Here is a 15756-nt window from a genome sequence, read left to right on the forward strand (position 1 = left end):
AGGATATAACAGATAGAAATTCTACAATGCATTTTAGAGAGGGATCCGAATCAACCTGCACGCAGTAACTACAGGAGAAGAAAGTAACTGGTCGGGTTTCCCTTTTTCCGTGATGTTTACCGCCTCAATAAATTACCACCTGACACCTATAAACTGTACTACTAGTTATGATTCTCACTTCCTTACAAATAAGAAGAAAATGAACCATGTGCAGAGCTACAAAATAAATTTCAGAAAATAGCTTATAAGAACGGTATTTTTTTACTTTTAAACAGTGTTAGACTGACATCCCAAATGATCACTAGCCTAATAGGTCCATCATCAGTTTTGTCAGAACTACCATCCATCAATTCCTTCAAAAGAATTCAAACGCTTCAAATAGTTACACAATCTGAACTCTGTAGAAAGAGCAAAAATACTCATAAGGCCGATCGCAGTTCGGGGAGATAGGAGACCTTTTCGATCGACGGTCCTTCTCATCTGGGCATTTCCTTCAATTTCCATAGACAAAAGCCGGAGGTGTCCAACCGCCCGTCAGGGGCGGCGAGAGCGACGATGCGGAAGGCGGGCGAGGAAGGCGCCGAAGCCCATCTTCTTTTCCCGCGTGCCGTTCCGCAAGAAGCGGCGGAGCGCATCGTTCTGCAGTAGCGGCAGGGCGTTCGAATGGGAGGAAGTACGACGTTGCAGCCGCCCGCCGGTAGCAAGTTTCGCCGGCCCGTTTACGGTCGCGGAGGGGCTAACCTCAAGTTGCTGGCGCCCACGGTGCCACTATACAGGTACAAGGATTTCGACGATATACAGCCGAAGTTCTCTATCAACTAATATGCATCCCACGGCGTGCCGCCATTGCGGCCCTTTTCTGCGCTGTCGCGGAGTCAGCGTAAAGCGGAACTGAAGCAAAGTCTAATGTACATATTGTTTTGCTCCAATACCCCATGACAGTCAGGATTTGTTTCTGTAACTCCAAGATGAGTAGAACATATTTCGGAAGACATGACTCTGAGAGTAACATAATTAGTACTACTAAGATCGTACATGGACACACTATTTATAATGGCCGCTGGCCCGCTGCATACATTTTGGGCACACCATCTCATCCAGTTCTTACCTTGACCTTTAGCTCGTGCGTTTTATTTTCATGAGTTTCTTTTTATCTGTCTGGAATAAGCAAGTAGAACTTGCGTGCAAATCGGAATGTGTCCTCATGCTAATTTTGACAGGCCAGCCAAATAGCGTTGCTACATTACCACGGACTTCTCATCCCACATGTTTTGCATGCATGTGAATAAAAAATTCTTCTCTGCCATAATTTTTCCTTCTCAATATAACAGATAGAAATTCTATACTATGCATTTTAGAGGGATCCGAATCAACATGCATGCAGTAACAACAGGAGAAGCAGTCATCGCCTCGCCTCACTGGTCGGGTTTCCCTTTTCTGTGATGTTTACCGCCTCAAGAAATTACCACCTAGGCACCTATAAACTGCACTTGTTATGATTCTCGCTTCCTTACAAATAAGAAGAAAATGAACTATGTGCAGAACTACAAAATAAATTTGACAAAATAGCTTGTAAGAACAGTTTTTTACTTTTAAACAGAGTGCTGGACTCACATGATCCCAAAAGTTCACTAGCCTAATGGGTCCATCAACAGTTTTGTCAGAACTATCATCCATCAATTCCTTCAAAAGAATTCAAACGCTTCAACTAGTGACACAATCTGAACTCTGTAAAAGAGCAAAAAATACTCATCTCCTGTTGTTATTAGGATAGTCAGAATGTTACAGATTTTATGTTGACTATTTTACATGACAGATAATCAAAAGAATTCAGACGCTTCAATTAGCTGGCCATGGTTATAGCTACGAAGTTCCGCCCACCCGTTTATGGTCTCGGAGGGGCAGACCTTTCAAGTTGCAGGCGCCCATGGTTCCATTGTATGGGTACAAGGACTCCGACGATATACCGCCCAACTTCTCTGATGCAGTCATATGCATCCCACGGTGTGCCGCCATTGCAGCTGTTGTTTGAGCTGTCGCAGAGTCAGCATAAAGTGGAATCAAAGCAGAGTCTATGTGCATATTTTTTTGCTCCAATATCCTGCACTAGTGGAAATGCCCATGCGTTGCCACGGCCCACGCACATTGTCGTCACACTTTGAAAGGTAATCATGTGCATCATGCCGCTGAATTTTGATGATGGTTGAGTAGGGCACTGTAGCCATTGTTGCCTAAAGCGTCAATCAGATGATTTGATTTGAAATTGTATATTTGAAACGCTTATAATTGAAATAAAATTATTTTAGTTAGAAATCGATCGACATATTAGCCATCAGATTTTCATCCAATTGTAGTAAGTGAGAGATGAGAGAATAGGGATGGCCCTCAAATCTTAATTCAACGGTTTTCAAACATCGACTGATATTTAAGACTAATTTCTTAAAAAACAAGTGACTTAAAAATAGCGACATCCATAAATTATTAATTAATTTATGATGTTACATCTACATTTGTAGATTCTTTCTAAAGTACTCTCTCCGATTTTATATTGTTGTCAAAATATTACATGTATCTAAACATTTTTTAAGAATAGATACGTCCATATTTAAACAAATTTGAGTCAAGAATTTTGGATCAGGACGAGTAACAGGGAGTAATATGCATCAGTCACAAATAGCATCACATTACACTCTTGACTTTTCTGATATTCCCAGTGCCTCTTCGTTCTTCTCCGTACTCCGGTTGCTCCTCTGCCCCAGCCCAAGTCCGCCTAGGGCCTGGCCAGTGCTGCCCCATCGCTCCTGGCCGGAGCCGGCCCTCCTGCCCCTGCCCGACGCCGCTGCCCGCTACCCCATCGTCAGCGCCGCCTCCGCGCGTCCCCATACTCCCCCAGGTTCCATCCGCGCCGCCTGCAGCCTGCGCTGTTACCCTGTGCCGCCTGGCACTGCCGTGCCCGCAGCGAATGGTGCTCTGCCGCGGCGTCGCCACGGTGGCTGCTGCTTCACGGCCGCGCGTGCCGCGCCGCGGGCTGCCCTGTGCCCGCTGCTTTGCTCTTCCCCAATTTCTATATCCAGGTATTTTTCTTTCTTTCTTCAAATCTTTAGTTTGCAATTTGGGGATCGGAAAATTGAAGTAGTGAAGTATTCAAGTATGTCTGCCTGAACATATGATGATTGTACTTTCCTTGATGCAACAGATGAAGGCCGTGTAGTGCTGATAGGATTGTCAAAAGCAGAAATGCAAGAAGCACGAATGAGGTTACAGCAGAAATTTTTCAGATTTTGTAACATTTTGTTATGAAGTACTCCTCCGCTCCTAATTTTTTGTCGAAATATTACATGTATTCAGACGTTTTTAAAAATAAATACGTTTTTTTTAAACAAATTTGAGACAAGAATTTAGAAACGGAGGCTAGTAATTTGCTTCAAACTTTATGAAAGAAAATGCTACTGAAAACATCATTGAAAAGGCACCCTATACCAAACTTTCTGGAATCCGGACGTGGCGGCGGCGCCCCGTTCTCCGCTCCGGCGCCCCTCGCACGCCGCCCACCCACCCCGACAGCTCCTCCCATCTCCCGTCCTTCGACTACTCCGCCGCGCTCGAGCACGCCGTGCGGTACTCGCACCCGCTCTCCGCCGTCCAGGGTGAGAAGAAGGAGGCGATCCTCTCGCAGGCCCGGTTCCTCCTCCGCTGCGCCTCCAAGTGGTCGCTCACCACCGGCAGGCACCCGCTCCCGCTTGTCGCCGGCCTGACTGCCCTCGCCGCAGAGGTGAACGTAGTCACCGGTGTGTCCATGGAAGACATTGCCCAGGACATCTTCGCGGTTCAGCACACCAGCCGCCGCCGATACAAGGAGCTCGTTGACGCGCTTGTTCCCCTGGAAGGCATTGTGCAGACCTACTCGTCGGTCGTCAACGACGAGTCCAAGTACCTCCAGATTGTTCCCCTGGATGATTTGGATTTCAACAATTTCGGGCAACAGGGGAAGGAATCAGAAGGTTTGAAGATCTCAGAGGAATGCCTGTCAGATATGTACCAGAATGTCTTAAAGAAGCTGTCTGAGGTAAAGGAACTTGGTAAGCTTGGTAAAGGTGCTAACAAGAGGAAGCGGTGGGGGAGAGGTCTGGAGCTGGATCCATGGATGGATTCGCAGGATGATGGCTGGATCAAGGATGTGCCTCTTGAGGAGGCAGCGGATATTGACATTGGCTATGATGCACCTCCTCCAGCGTTTACTGCTAACATAGAGCTGCAGAAGCGGAGGAGAGGACGGATTGAAGCTGCAAAGTGTCTGAATAGATGCAATAAGGAAGGCTCCTGCTGTCCGTACTGCATATGCAAACGGTTCACCCGCTGTTCTAGTAAATGAAGATGTCTGTCCACCGCAAAAGATTATTAGGAAGAAGAAAGGGCAAAAGAGAATAGATGGCAGGAATCATGAGATTCAGGGCGACCGTCCGGCTGAGACGTCAAATGCTCTGAACTGTCGGAAGAGACAGAAAACAGGCCCCTCTGATGGTATTGACTGGGAAGACTGTGTTATCGAGCTCCTGTTATTACATGGTGCAAATGAGGCAGAGATTGAACAAGGCCAGTACAGAAGATTATTGGAGTTGCATGTCTTCAGTTCAGTAAGTGGAGACAGATGAAAACTTGGCGGCATAGTGTCTTCAGTCTTTAGCGTTTGATCATGGACTTGCTTCGGAACATTGGTTCTCACTATTCTAAATCGTGCACATTTTTGTGATAGAGAAATTTCGTGCTTGTGCGCTCTTTGAAGGTCAGTCAAGCTGATCATGGGAAGAACATATTATGAGAGAAATTATAAGAAGCGGTAGGATTTTTTTTCTCCTGCTAAAAAAGGTTGAAAAATACAACATAGGAAAGATACAGTCCCCAGCAATTCTTACTGCATAGTTGACTGGGGATGTGTCACTTTGTGTACATTGCTATACAGATCGTGAATGACGTACTCTGTTAAACTTGTATTTGTTTTTTCTCCACTACTATGAAGTATGAACGAATCATGATGAACTCACGGGGTGAAAATGTGGCTCTCTAGAAAATGTACTCCTCTTCTGAAATATGTGCTTCAGTGGCATATAATTGGAAAATGGTTTAGGCTATACTTTTCTGTGCTTCTGACTTCAGTCTCATAGGTATTTTGGAATCTTAGATTTCTCATAGTGGTATCATGTCAATTTTCTCTTGTATATTATATTTATAGGAGGACACATTTTTTTTTCAGATCACAACATGAACTTTTTGCATCCAATGTCTGATGGGTGTAGCAGCAACAAGTATACTGTCAGGTAAGAGATGTTGCCCCTTCATGTTTTGGTTATGGCTAAGAAATGATATATGGAAGAATGTCACAAACAAATTTACTTAGAAGAAAAATAAGTATAAATCTTGTTGACTTTAAATCTATTTTAAAACATGAGAAATGTTATCTGGTACATGTCTTAAATACTTTATAACAAACTTACACAACTTAATTGCAAGAGGCTATCAAGGGCCATCATGCATTGAGGACTTCTTTGTACACAATGTTCTTCGTGGTGGACACCAAGGATGTCTTTTGTTTCTTTGTTTTCCTTGGCTTTGACTTTTTTGCATTCTCATCATTCTTCACGGCTAGGATTTTTATGTTCCTTCTCGCTGTTGCCCTCGACAAGGCCACATACAACTGGCCGTGGGAGAACACCAGTTCCGGTAGGTACACGCCGACAATTGGGATCGTTTGGCCTTGTGCCTTGTTGATCGTCATTGCGAAACTCAGCCTAATCGGGAACTGCTTCCTCTTGAAACGGAATGGGAACATGTCATCGTCGGATGGGCATAGCGGAATCCGAGGAAGGAACACCCTCTTCCCAGCTTGCTGTCCAAGCACGATCTCGGCATCAATTGCATTCTTCTGGAATCCACGTACTATGAGCCTCGTGTCGTTAAACAATCCGTTAGCTGGGTCAATATTCCCTAGGAGTATAACGGGGCAGTTGATCTTCAATTTGAGAACGTGCGGAGGCAGCCCGTTCGGGGTAAGCGTGTTCAAGAACTCGGGAGGGTAGTAATCGTGTGGATCATCCTCCACACTGTCGAAGCTATGGTAGATCATTTCCTCTCCATTGAAACGCTCTATCATTCGCATGTTTATATTGTTGACGTTGTCGTTCTTCGTCGTGAGGATAGCTCTAGAAGTAATATAGTTTGGGTCGGCCACGCTGGTGTTCAAAGCTGGGAACACATGGTCGATCAACCTCTCTATGTCACTCTCCTTGTCAGTAGACGGCACACACACGTCTTCTGGAAGCCGTATGTTTCCTTCTTCATCGGCCTCCTCCGTGCCATTGCCAACACACAATAAGAAGTCGGCAAACCACGGGCCGCTATGCGCCCTCATGTTCGTCACGAGCTTGAGATGGCGCATCCTCTCCCATAGGTACGAACTGTGTAGACTCGCGTCGATTATTTGATCCCGTGTTCCCTTCCTCACAACCGGAAGCACCTGCCTGAAGTCTCCGCCGAACACGACAGTCTTCCCCCCGAACGGACGGTCTCGTCGGCCCATTATGTTGCGCATGCTATTGTCTAGTGCCTCGATCGCCTGACGCTTGGTCATTGTGGCCTCATCCCATATTCTAAGCGAAGCCATCCTCAGTAGCTTGGCCGTCCCACTCTGTTTTGTGAAGCTACATGACACGCCATCTACTATGTTAAGGGGTATCTTGAACCTCGAGCGGGCGGTCCTGCCTCTTGGCATGATTGAAGCAGCGATACCCGCTGTTGCCGTAGCCACTGCTATCTTCTCCTCACCTCTGAGCTTAGCGAACAAGGCCCTGTACAGGAATGTCTTCCCGGTGCCTCCTGGCCCGTCGACAAAAAACACTCCTCCGGTACCACTGTCAACAGCCGCAAGTATCTCATCGTATGCAGACCTCTGCTCAGGGTTAAGGGATGACGCCAGAGAAGTGTCCTCAATGTCTACCGCGATACTAGACTCCTCGATGATCTCCCTAGCCTCGCCGCCAGTGTCGTCGTATGTTTCGTCCATTTTCGGAAGAGGGAATGACGTTATTTCTTTGCCCATGGACTGCAACATTCTTCTGATGTCAAGCAACACCTTCTGCTCCACCGTGATTGGGCAAGTGATGGACCGTCTATAGTCGTCTGACATTCCCTCGAGGTGCCTATCCCAGAGACCGCGCGGATCTCCGGGCTCGCAGAATACCAATATTGTTGCAAAGAGCCTTCGAAGCGATGATGGCATCGCGAATTGCTCCGCCTCCGTTAGGCACTCGTCGAGTGCGTTGTCGGCCTCGATAAGACCCCTCTTTTCAGCAGCCTCCCGTAATGTTTCACATAGGACGCTGTCAACCGTTTGCATGTCTTCGAATGAAGTACAGCCTGTAACATGGTTAAGCAACACCCTTAGATAATATCTATCTCCCTCCGCAGGATGGGCTGACACGATTCGGCCTACTTGGGGCTGTTTTGTCCTTTTCTTCCAATACTTATCTCCCGCCTGCCATGTAAACCATTATGAAAAATCCTTGTATAATATGGTTCTTGCACACTCGTGTGTTTTGTTGGCCTCAAAATACTCCGTGAGCATTGATTTTGATGCCTTCTCCCGCGCGGCTACATCTCTAAGGTCCTCCTTCGCGTTGAACGATACCATATGCATACCCGGAAGATGAAGCGGAAGCTGTAGGACTGACGGCGAGTTATCGTAGAGGTTGAAGCCAAAGATCCTCCACAAAGCTTCTGGTGGAGTAACCCACCTCGCGTCAATATATCTCTTGATCTCGTCGATGTTGCCATCGCTGCCAGGCTGTTCAAAATTCATCGATGTTCGATCTCCTCCCTTGTAGATGTACTTGTAAATATACTTGATTGCCTTGATGCTGGAGCACACCTCTACATTAATGTGGCAGTTGAACATATGGAGGAGGTAAGGGTTGTACGGCACGACCCATCTGTTATCAAGCGTCTGACCTCGGACATGAGCGCTGCGACCGTTGTCCCGTCGATGATACACAGGATAAGAGTCCTTCCCCTGAATGGTGGTACTATTGAACGGTCATGCATACGTTGTTTGGCTTAAGAACACCACACGGGCCGTGCATCATGTGCTTGACGACCATGGTGTAAAGTTCCGGGTACTTATGCTTGTCCAGGAGCTCGGCCGAGATTAGGCGGTCATATTGCTCCGGCACCGTGAGCTTGTATTTAGAATCCATGATAAGCAGGAAGTGGGCATGTGGGAGGCCTCTCTTCTGGAACTCGACCACGTAAACATATGCTGTGACAACGTCGAGGATGTGTTGTTTCAAAAGCATGTCTTTCATTGCTTCAAGCTTAGCTCTGAATACCCGTACGATGAGGTCCGGTCGGTCCTAAGGAGTCTGGCCGGGGAACAGTTCGTTGACTATCTCCTCCCAATTGGGGTTGCAGGTCATCGTTAGAAAGATGTCTGGCTTTCCGTACTTCTGCACCAAGGCCATTGCGTCCATGTGCCTCCTCTTCATACATCTGTCCCCTCCTTGGAATGACCATGGGAGCACCGTCCTTTTACCAACCTCACTCGCTCGAGTCTCTCCGGCCGCGATGCTATCAACGACGCCTTTGTATAGGTCAGCTCGTATCTATGGCTGGTGTTCTCGGAACCAGTTCAACCTGGTGCCCTCGATCTTTATATACATGTCGACTACGTACTGCTGGAACAGGCGTGCTCCGTGTAGTATCGGGTTGAATATCGCAGGGCGTGTCTGTAACCTGTAGCAGTAGTAGTCCCTGACAGATACGCACATACGGTTTCCTGTCTCTTCTGAAAAACAATGTGGGAGGAGAGTTAGAAATGTATCATCGTGGTATACAATTGAAATGCTAAATCATGTTATAAAGACCAACCTGAATCGTCGTCGTCTCTTGACCGTTGTGCTAAATTCCAATTCACGCCTCGTTTGGGGATGTTGGGATGCCACCCAAGCTGCCCCTTTGGGAAGAAGAGGGGGTATGAGAGCGGGTTGTAGCAGCCATGTGTAGCTTGTATGCCGTACCTCTCGTCGTTGTCTCCGTATAGAGTGATGCTGCGTTCAAACCTCCTCGCCAGGTCGGTGCCCTCCACCCAGATAGCGGCCACCTCTGATGCAATCAGAGTGTTGTATGTCCGTTGATCCAGCTTCTTGTCGGTGTTCAAATCGATTCGGTACTCCGCGAGGTTGCCCACACGTGCGCCTAGACTCCTAAACGTCGTGGAGTAGGGGTTACCTCTCATGATGTTTGCCACCTTTTTGACGACATCTTGGTCCAGGTTCTTGGTAGCCTCATTGCGATGGCTTAGATTAGGATTGTCGTCATAGAAGTAGAGCTGTAGATGTTCGGGTTTCGAACCAGCCCCGAAAGAATGCACATTATGATACATCGTTCCGTGCGCCCGAAACGTGTACACTCTAGACTTCATGTTTGTGTAGTTGTTGTCAAGGCTGACGCCGAGGGTTGTGAAGGAGAAGTGACCGTTGAAGAACCTAATGCTGTCTCAAAAATGACGTGAGTCCACATTAGCGCTAGACCAGAGCCTCATAAGCTCCGGGATGGGCTCTGGATCTGGGTCTGCCGGCTCTATCTGCCCATTCCGACAGCAGAATCCTTTGCTCTCATACTCAAACTTCTTGGCCCCGCAGTGATCGCAGTTCACAGCGTGCTTCAGGATATGGGTGTTTTCTGGGATATTTGAGTAGACGAAGTCGAATGGGTCGATGGTATCGCCTGCAGGAGCTGCATCCGTTGGTTCGTCAATGTCCATATCCGCGGAACCTGTAGGTATTGAGATAGTTTCTTATAAGAGGACACATTATCTTATAATATAAATCGATGAGATTTGAAGGCTGGGAGCGTACATTTACCAGCAAACATGTAGTACTCATCGTCCATTAAGTCATGGACCGAGCCGTCCTTGTCCATGATATCCGCGAGGAAGGTTTCCTTGTCACCTGCAATTTGACGGAGCTTAACAAAAGGAAAGATCTGGGCATAAGAAGTGGGTCACTAATTTATCATTATCATTACCGTCCGTTCTGATGGTGAATGATGGGCTTGCTGGTGATGAATCACCTGGTCCCTGGCAAGGGATGTTTGTGTGCTTGATACGAGGTTGACTGCAGCTGGATCAGGACAGGGCATTGCGATGGACTGGGTGCATGGGGTCTTCCTTTTGGTTGCAAATTTTTCATTACGTCGTGCTAGCTGTGCCTGTCTCTCCCCGGATGGTATTGCCTGCCTGTGTGCTCTTCGCTGGGAATTTATTCCTTGCCTATCTTGAACTGAAACATTTTGTCTGGTAGCCCTCTGTTGAGCATTCCTCTCTTCAGGCGTCTTATTTTTTCTGGAGTTTGTCTTACGGACATTAATCTCCTCCCTCTGCTCGGGTGTAATGCTGGCATAAGCGGCTCTCTTACGGGCATTAATCTCCTCCCTCTTCTCGGGTGTAAGTCTGGCTCTTTTACAGGCATTTGTTGCCTCCCTCTGCTGCGGTTTAATGCTGGCTCTTCTACGGGCATTAATCTCCTCCCTCTTCTCGGGTTTTATGATATCTCGTCGAGCATTTGTTGCCTCCCTCTCCTGCGGTTTAATGCTGGCTCTTCTACGGGCATTAATCTCCTCCCTCTTCTCGGGTGTAATGCTGGCTTTTTTACGGGCATAAGCGGCTCTCCTACGGGCATTAATCTCCTCCCTCTTCTCGGGTTTTATGATATCTCGTCGAGCTTTATCACGTTCTCGTCTTACTCGATTTTTTCTCTTCTCTCATGTTGTGAGCTATATCATACTGTGAACCATGTGCTGGGCTCGTAACATCAATTTGAACGGGCATGTCCTGATCATCGTCACTTGAGTTTGTGTAGCTGCAGCTCATAGATTTCGTTGGTTCTTGTACACACTGACCTGTTGGGCAACATTGCATCAGCGATATGGAAATTAGATTGCGTTCTAATTTTCTTTTGGCATTGGTTAGTAATTTTCGTATAATGAATTCACTGTCCTAATTATATTATGTTGTAATGCAGAGGTGGTGGTGACTTGCTAAGGCAACTCTACGGTGGGGAACAGAGAAGAGAGAAGCTTGTAGGAGAGGAGATAAATAACATACCTGATGACTTTTCTCTTGCCGATGCTGAAGAATTGTTTGCCGCCATGGATGGTTGTGTATTGGAGTTGAAAGTGTTGGATTGTGGTGTACCTCTACCCTTCACGGTTGGATTTAAAGGCTATTTTGTATTTTGGAATTTAGAAATATTTTGTAGTATTTGGACTCATGTAGGATTCGGACTCCTATTTTGTATTTTGGAATTTAGAAATATTTTGTCTGCATGCTATTTTCAGTTGTCAAGGTCAGTCGTACTATTTTTATTGTGCCTATGTATATCTTTTTTGTCAAAAAAAATTCTTGCAATTTTTTGAATTATAATGTCCGATCAATTGATAATGTCCTCTCCCCTTCCAGCGTTTTATATAGATAAATAAAGCTTGATGCAAGTCAGTTTACACGAGGCATCAGGCCAAGATCTATGACCTGGATGTAATGATTTCATATCATCTTACATCTGATTTTTTTTATGCCCCCTCCCGTGCTATTCTGCCACCAGAAGCTTTGGCATCCAATATCAAATAAAATGCAGTTGTGTTGTGCCTCTTGAAGATGATGCGAATAATCTCTCATATATGTATAACCAACCTTCATTCTGAGCCTGCTGCGAATGGGGCATTTGAAGGTACATGGTATATTACAAGGGCAGAAGCATTTTGCGCTCTATTCATTAGAAAACATGATCTTGCCTTATATGATCATTTGGTAGTGCTTTACAAAGCCTTTTCTTTTACACAAATGATCAAGTGAAAGGGACACAACACCAGAAGGCACACCCCACACGTTTACACAAGATGAAGTGGTATAACATGGAAGCTCATAAAGTGCCACCCAACTTAGAGCACACGATGCAGTAGTCATCCATGACTGATAGTCAGTCCGAGCATAAGGAATCGCCTGCAAATACCTGACTGCATTCCGCACCTGAGTATTTATGAATGGCTTCGCTCATTCAGTTACATGGATCTTGAATAGTCATTGTCTCGGTAAGACTCGGCAGAAATCTTAAGCTTCAAATCAACCATAGAAAGGCTTAAAACAAGCGGCGTCGATTTGGAACAATCTCTGGGCTATTGTTTTTCATCATGGCAACAAACTCTTGGTAGTTTATTTTCCCATCCTAAATTGTAAAACAGGAAATGACATAGTGAGTAATCCAGTTGTGCTTCAAAAAGAAAAATGTTTTCTGGATAGCTAAAGCTTGCAAAAAATGAATAACTTTGTCGGTGAGCATAAACAAGTGACATCTTGATAACAAAGCAAGAAACTGACAGGTTGAAAACCATGACTGAACAAGGCGCGCATAAAAAACATTATACCTCTGCATGCGAAGCATCAAACCGTGCCGCAAGGATGTACATGTACTGTGTCATCAGCGATACCACATCGCTTCAGCCTTCAGGGACTCTGTTATCTGAAACCCAAAATCACATAAACTGTCACCGCAAACAATGCCGTCATGTAATGCAAGACCAAGAACAAGCTAGAGTAATTCCCCAAAAATAACAGCTAGAGGGAGTAACCCACTTGCCTGGAGCCGGAGTAGTTGTAGACAAGCTCCGAGTGCAGGGTCCTCGTGGTCAGCGCCTCCCTCGACTTGGCGAGAACCGGGAACACAACCGGCACCTGATAGATATACACCGGCTAATTTGAAAACACAGAAGCATAAAAAATGTATGATCTTGCACGCGGTACAGTACAGAACCTCAATGGCTTTATCCATCGGCGTTTCTAGCATAGAAGTGCACACCTCCAAAGAAGAGATGCATTGGCTCAGCAGGGAACGAACATCTTCTAACTCCAGTGCCCGCCAACGTTCCTTCGCCTAGCTGATTGCTGGATACTACAGATCAAAAGGCAGAATCAAGAAGCCCAATATGTGTCCATTCTAAAAGTGTTTGCATCCATGACCATAAACCAGAAGGCATGTCCAGGAAAGAAACAGGGAAGGCTCCTGGAAAATTCTGATTACAGAAGGCATAAATATACACATGAACTAACACTACCAGTCAGGTCAGGGTCTTTACAAGAACTCAGTTGACTCAGTTCTCGCTTGAAACATCTTCAGTCAAACAATTATCCAGCAAATTTTCTTGTATCTGCTTGAATGACATGTAACCAACCTAAATATATATGCAGAAAAGGAGACCTAGGACAGTCGTCAGATGCACAACAGTAAAACAAAACTGCCTACCTAATCATTAGACATCACTGAGGTTAAATCATAAATATAGAAAATGGAAATGAGAACGCTTAGACAAAAATTGCGGAGCAGAGAGAAATATGCAACTTTCTTTTGTTCCTAGCAGTACTCATTAGGATTCTCGTGTCATGCCATGCCAGTAAGGTAAGTGTGCAGCGACAGGAAGAAGAAACTGTTATGAACAAAAATATTACAGTCGGCTAAACACATGTGGGTTCTGAAAGCAAAGACAAACTAAACATTGAGATTTAGATCCAGCTTGTTTATTGGTCTTTGTTGCGTTTTGATCCTCAGGTTTTCATATTCATGTGTTGGATTTTCCTGATACAATTGATGAAATCCAGTACACCAGCAGGCATGTTGTCTTCACATTCATTTTCCTTGAATGTTAGCAGCTTTCCCAAAATTTGTTTCCTTAGCTCGTATCCATCCTGTACATCGTATATGAATAAGATCAGCATGTCATTTGTAAAAAGGATAACGATTGAATGCTTATGATATTCACCTTTAAAAATGGCAAATTCATTTTTTCGTCATCCCATGTGGACATGAAGAGGGTAATAAGAAAACCAGACAATTCCCTATAACATAAGATAAAAATTAGTAACCAATGGCAATATATATATTTGTGTGTATCGTACATATTGAGTAAAAATGATACCTGTTCTGAACTGGAATATTATTTATGATCTGTTGATGCCATAGGAAAATATTTTCATTCCATGTAGACCCAGGGCATGCCTGTGACATGGCTTTGGGTAAGTGTTTAGCAATCCATAAAAGCCTGGGCACATATTTTGCGTATGGGTTGCGTTGATAGATGGGGTCAATAGGAGTAGGGTCCAAAATGTAAACAGTTCTAGTATCTTTGGCTAGTACGAATAGAATAAATCCACTGTTAGATTGTATTGGAATATGAATTTGAAATAAGGCTGATATTAGATGTATATTAGAAAAAAAAATTGTGTTGACATGTATATGGGAGTGGCCTTACCGTTTTGCAAGATGAAACATTATATTTGATACCAGGCCAGCTACGAACGGAATATGCTAGTTGTTCCACATCTAACTTTTTCCGGTAGTTTGGATGTCGTCCAAAATCAATAATCATCTAGGATTGAAGCGTTTAGAAAGGTATCAACAAATATTTAGTATGTATATAGACACAAAAAAATACAGTTAATGTAAGAAATTACCCAAAATCTTGTGTCAAGACAATGTTTCGATATCAATCCTTTTCTTTTTTTCACTGTGTGGATATCGTCAAACATGATCTTTCGTACGACCAAATTGAAGCAATCACGCTCCATGGGCAACTTTTCATTTAGCATTCCTTGCAGCCTTTTGAGAGTCAAGCTAATTGGATATGGGTCAGAGCTTTGTAACCAGACTTTCCTGCAAATCATTATCACAAAGAATTTAAGATAATGTATATTATCAATCATATTCAATTACTAAAGTATAATTACATGCAATAAATGGCTTACTCTAAAGTTTCTGCAGAACTGATTGATTTGATGTAGTTACAAAGTCCACCCTCTAACTCATGTATACTCATGTTAGAAACAACAGATATCAGTGATTGGTATCTTTTTTCAATAGATAATAGGTTCAACGGATTTGGGTGATTTTCGTCATCTAGGCCTTCCAACATCATAACATCATATGGATCTCCCTCACTATAATCACTTTCTTCAATCATTGCAGTCGATTGTGCCGTGTTTGTTTTCCAACATAATAGTATGGCAGCTAACTTATATTTAAAGTAAACAATATTTTCCTGTAAAGCATATACATATATTAGCATTTACTCCTATAACAATTAAAATGGCACCCGCATACCCGCATACATATTATGTTTATCAAACAGAAGATATATTTACTTACCTGTGTAATGGGATGTGTTAGTGTAGGTCCGGTCCAATATTCCATGAATTTAAGCATAAATAGACCACAAGATGAACTGCATGTTTTGAACAAAATTGAGTACTCCACATGAATCGCAACATTTCTTATATATGGTTATTTATAAAACAACATGTGCTATATATACCTGTCTTTCTGAATTGGATTATGCAGTTGTTCTTTAATCGTCCATTTAGTAACATCAAGGTCTTTCCAATTATGATTACTCAAGTTTTCTTGAGTTTTAAGAATGTCCAAATGATATTGTAGTCCTTGCAGCTGTAAAATTATTAGGGGTAAAATAACACACGCAAGCGGAAAGATCAAGTTATAACATTTCTTTCCAAAAAATAGTTATAAGCAACTAACCGTATTAGTGAGGTCAACTCGGTTGTGCTCCCAACATAATGAGTCGAGTACTTGTATCTCAGACTTCTCAACATTGACACAAGCTAAATACCAATGCGTGTGCGTGATGTTTATTGGAAGATGAATCTAC

At 44.2% G+C, this 15756-nt stretch overlaps 1 protein-coding gene and 1 pseudogene across 1 annotated transcript; one reads left to right on the forward strand and one right to left on the reverse strand.

The window, feature by feature from the left end:
• The first annotated feature begins 3271 nt into the window (after window positions 1–3271).
• Window positions 3272–11488, forward strand: LOC100821014 (annotated as a pseudogene).
• LOC100821316 (ATP-dependent DNA helicase PIF1-like) lies at window positions 5525–7390 on the reverse strand. Its single transcript, XM_010238184.1, has one exon. It carries the CDS (start codon window positions 7388–7390, stop codon window positions 5525–5527), a length of 1866 nt encoding a protein of 621 aa, XP_010236486.1.
• Window positions 11489–15756: the final 4268 nt, after the last annotated feature.

This window comes from Brachypodium distachyon, chromosome 3 (genome assembly GCF_000005505.3).
Source record: "Brachypodium distachyon strain Bd21 chromosome 3, Brachypodium_distachyon_v3.0, whole genome shotgun sequence".
Classification (NCBI taxonomy): Eukaryota; Viridiplantae; Streptophyta; class Magnoliopsida; order Poales; family Poaceae; genus Brachypodium; species Brachypodium distachyon.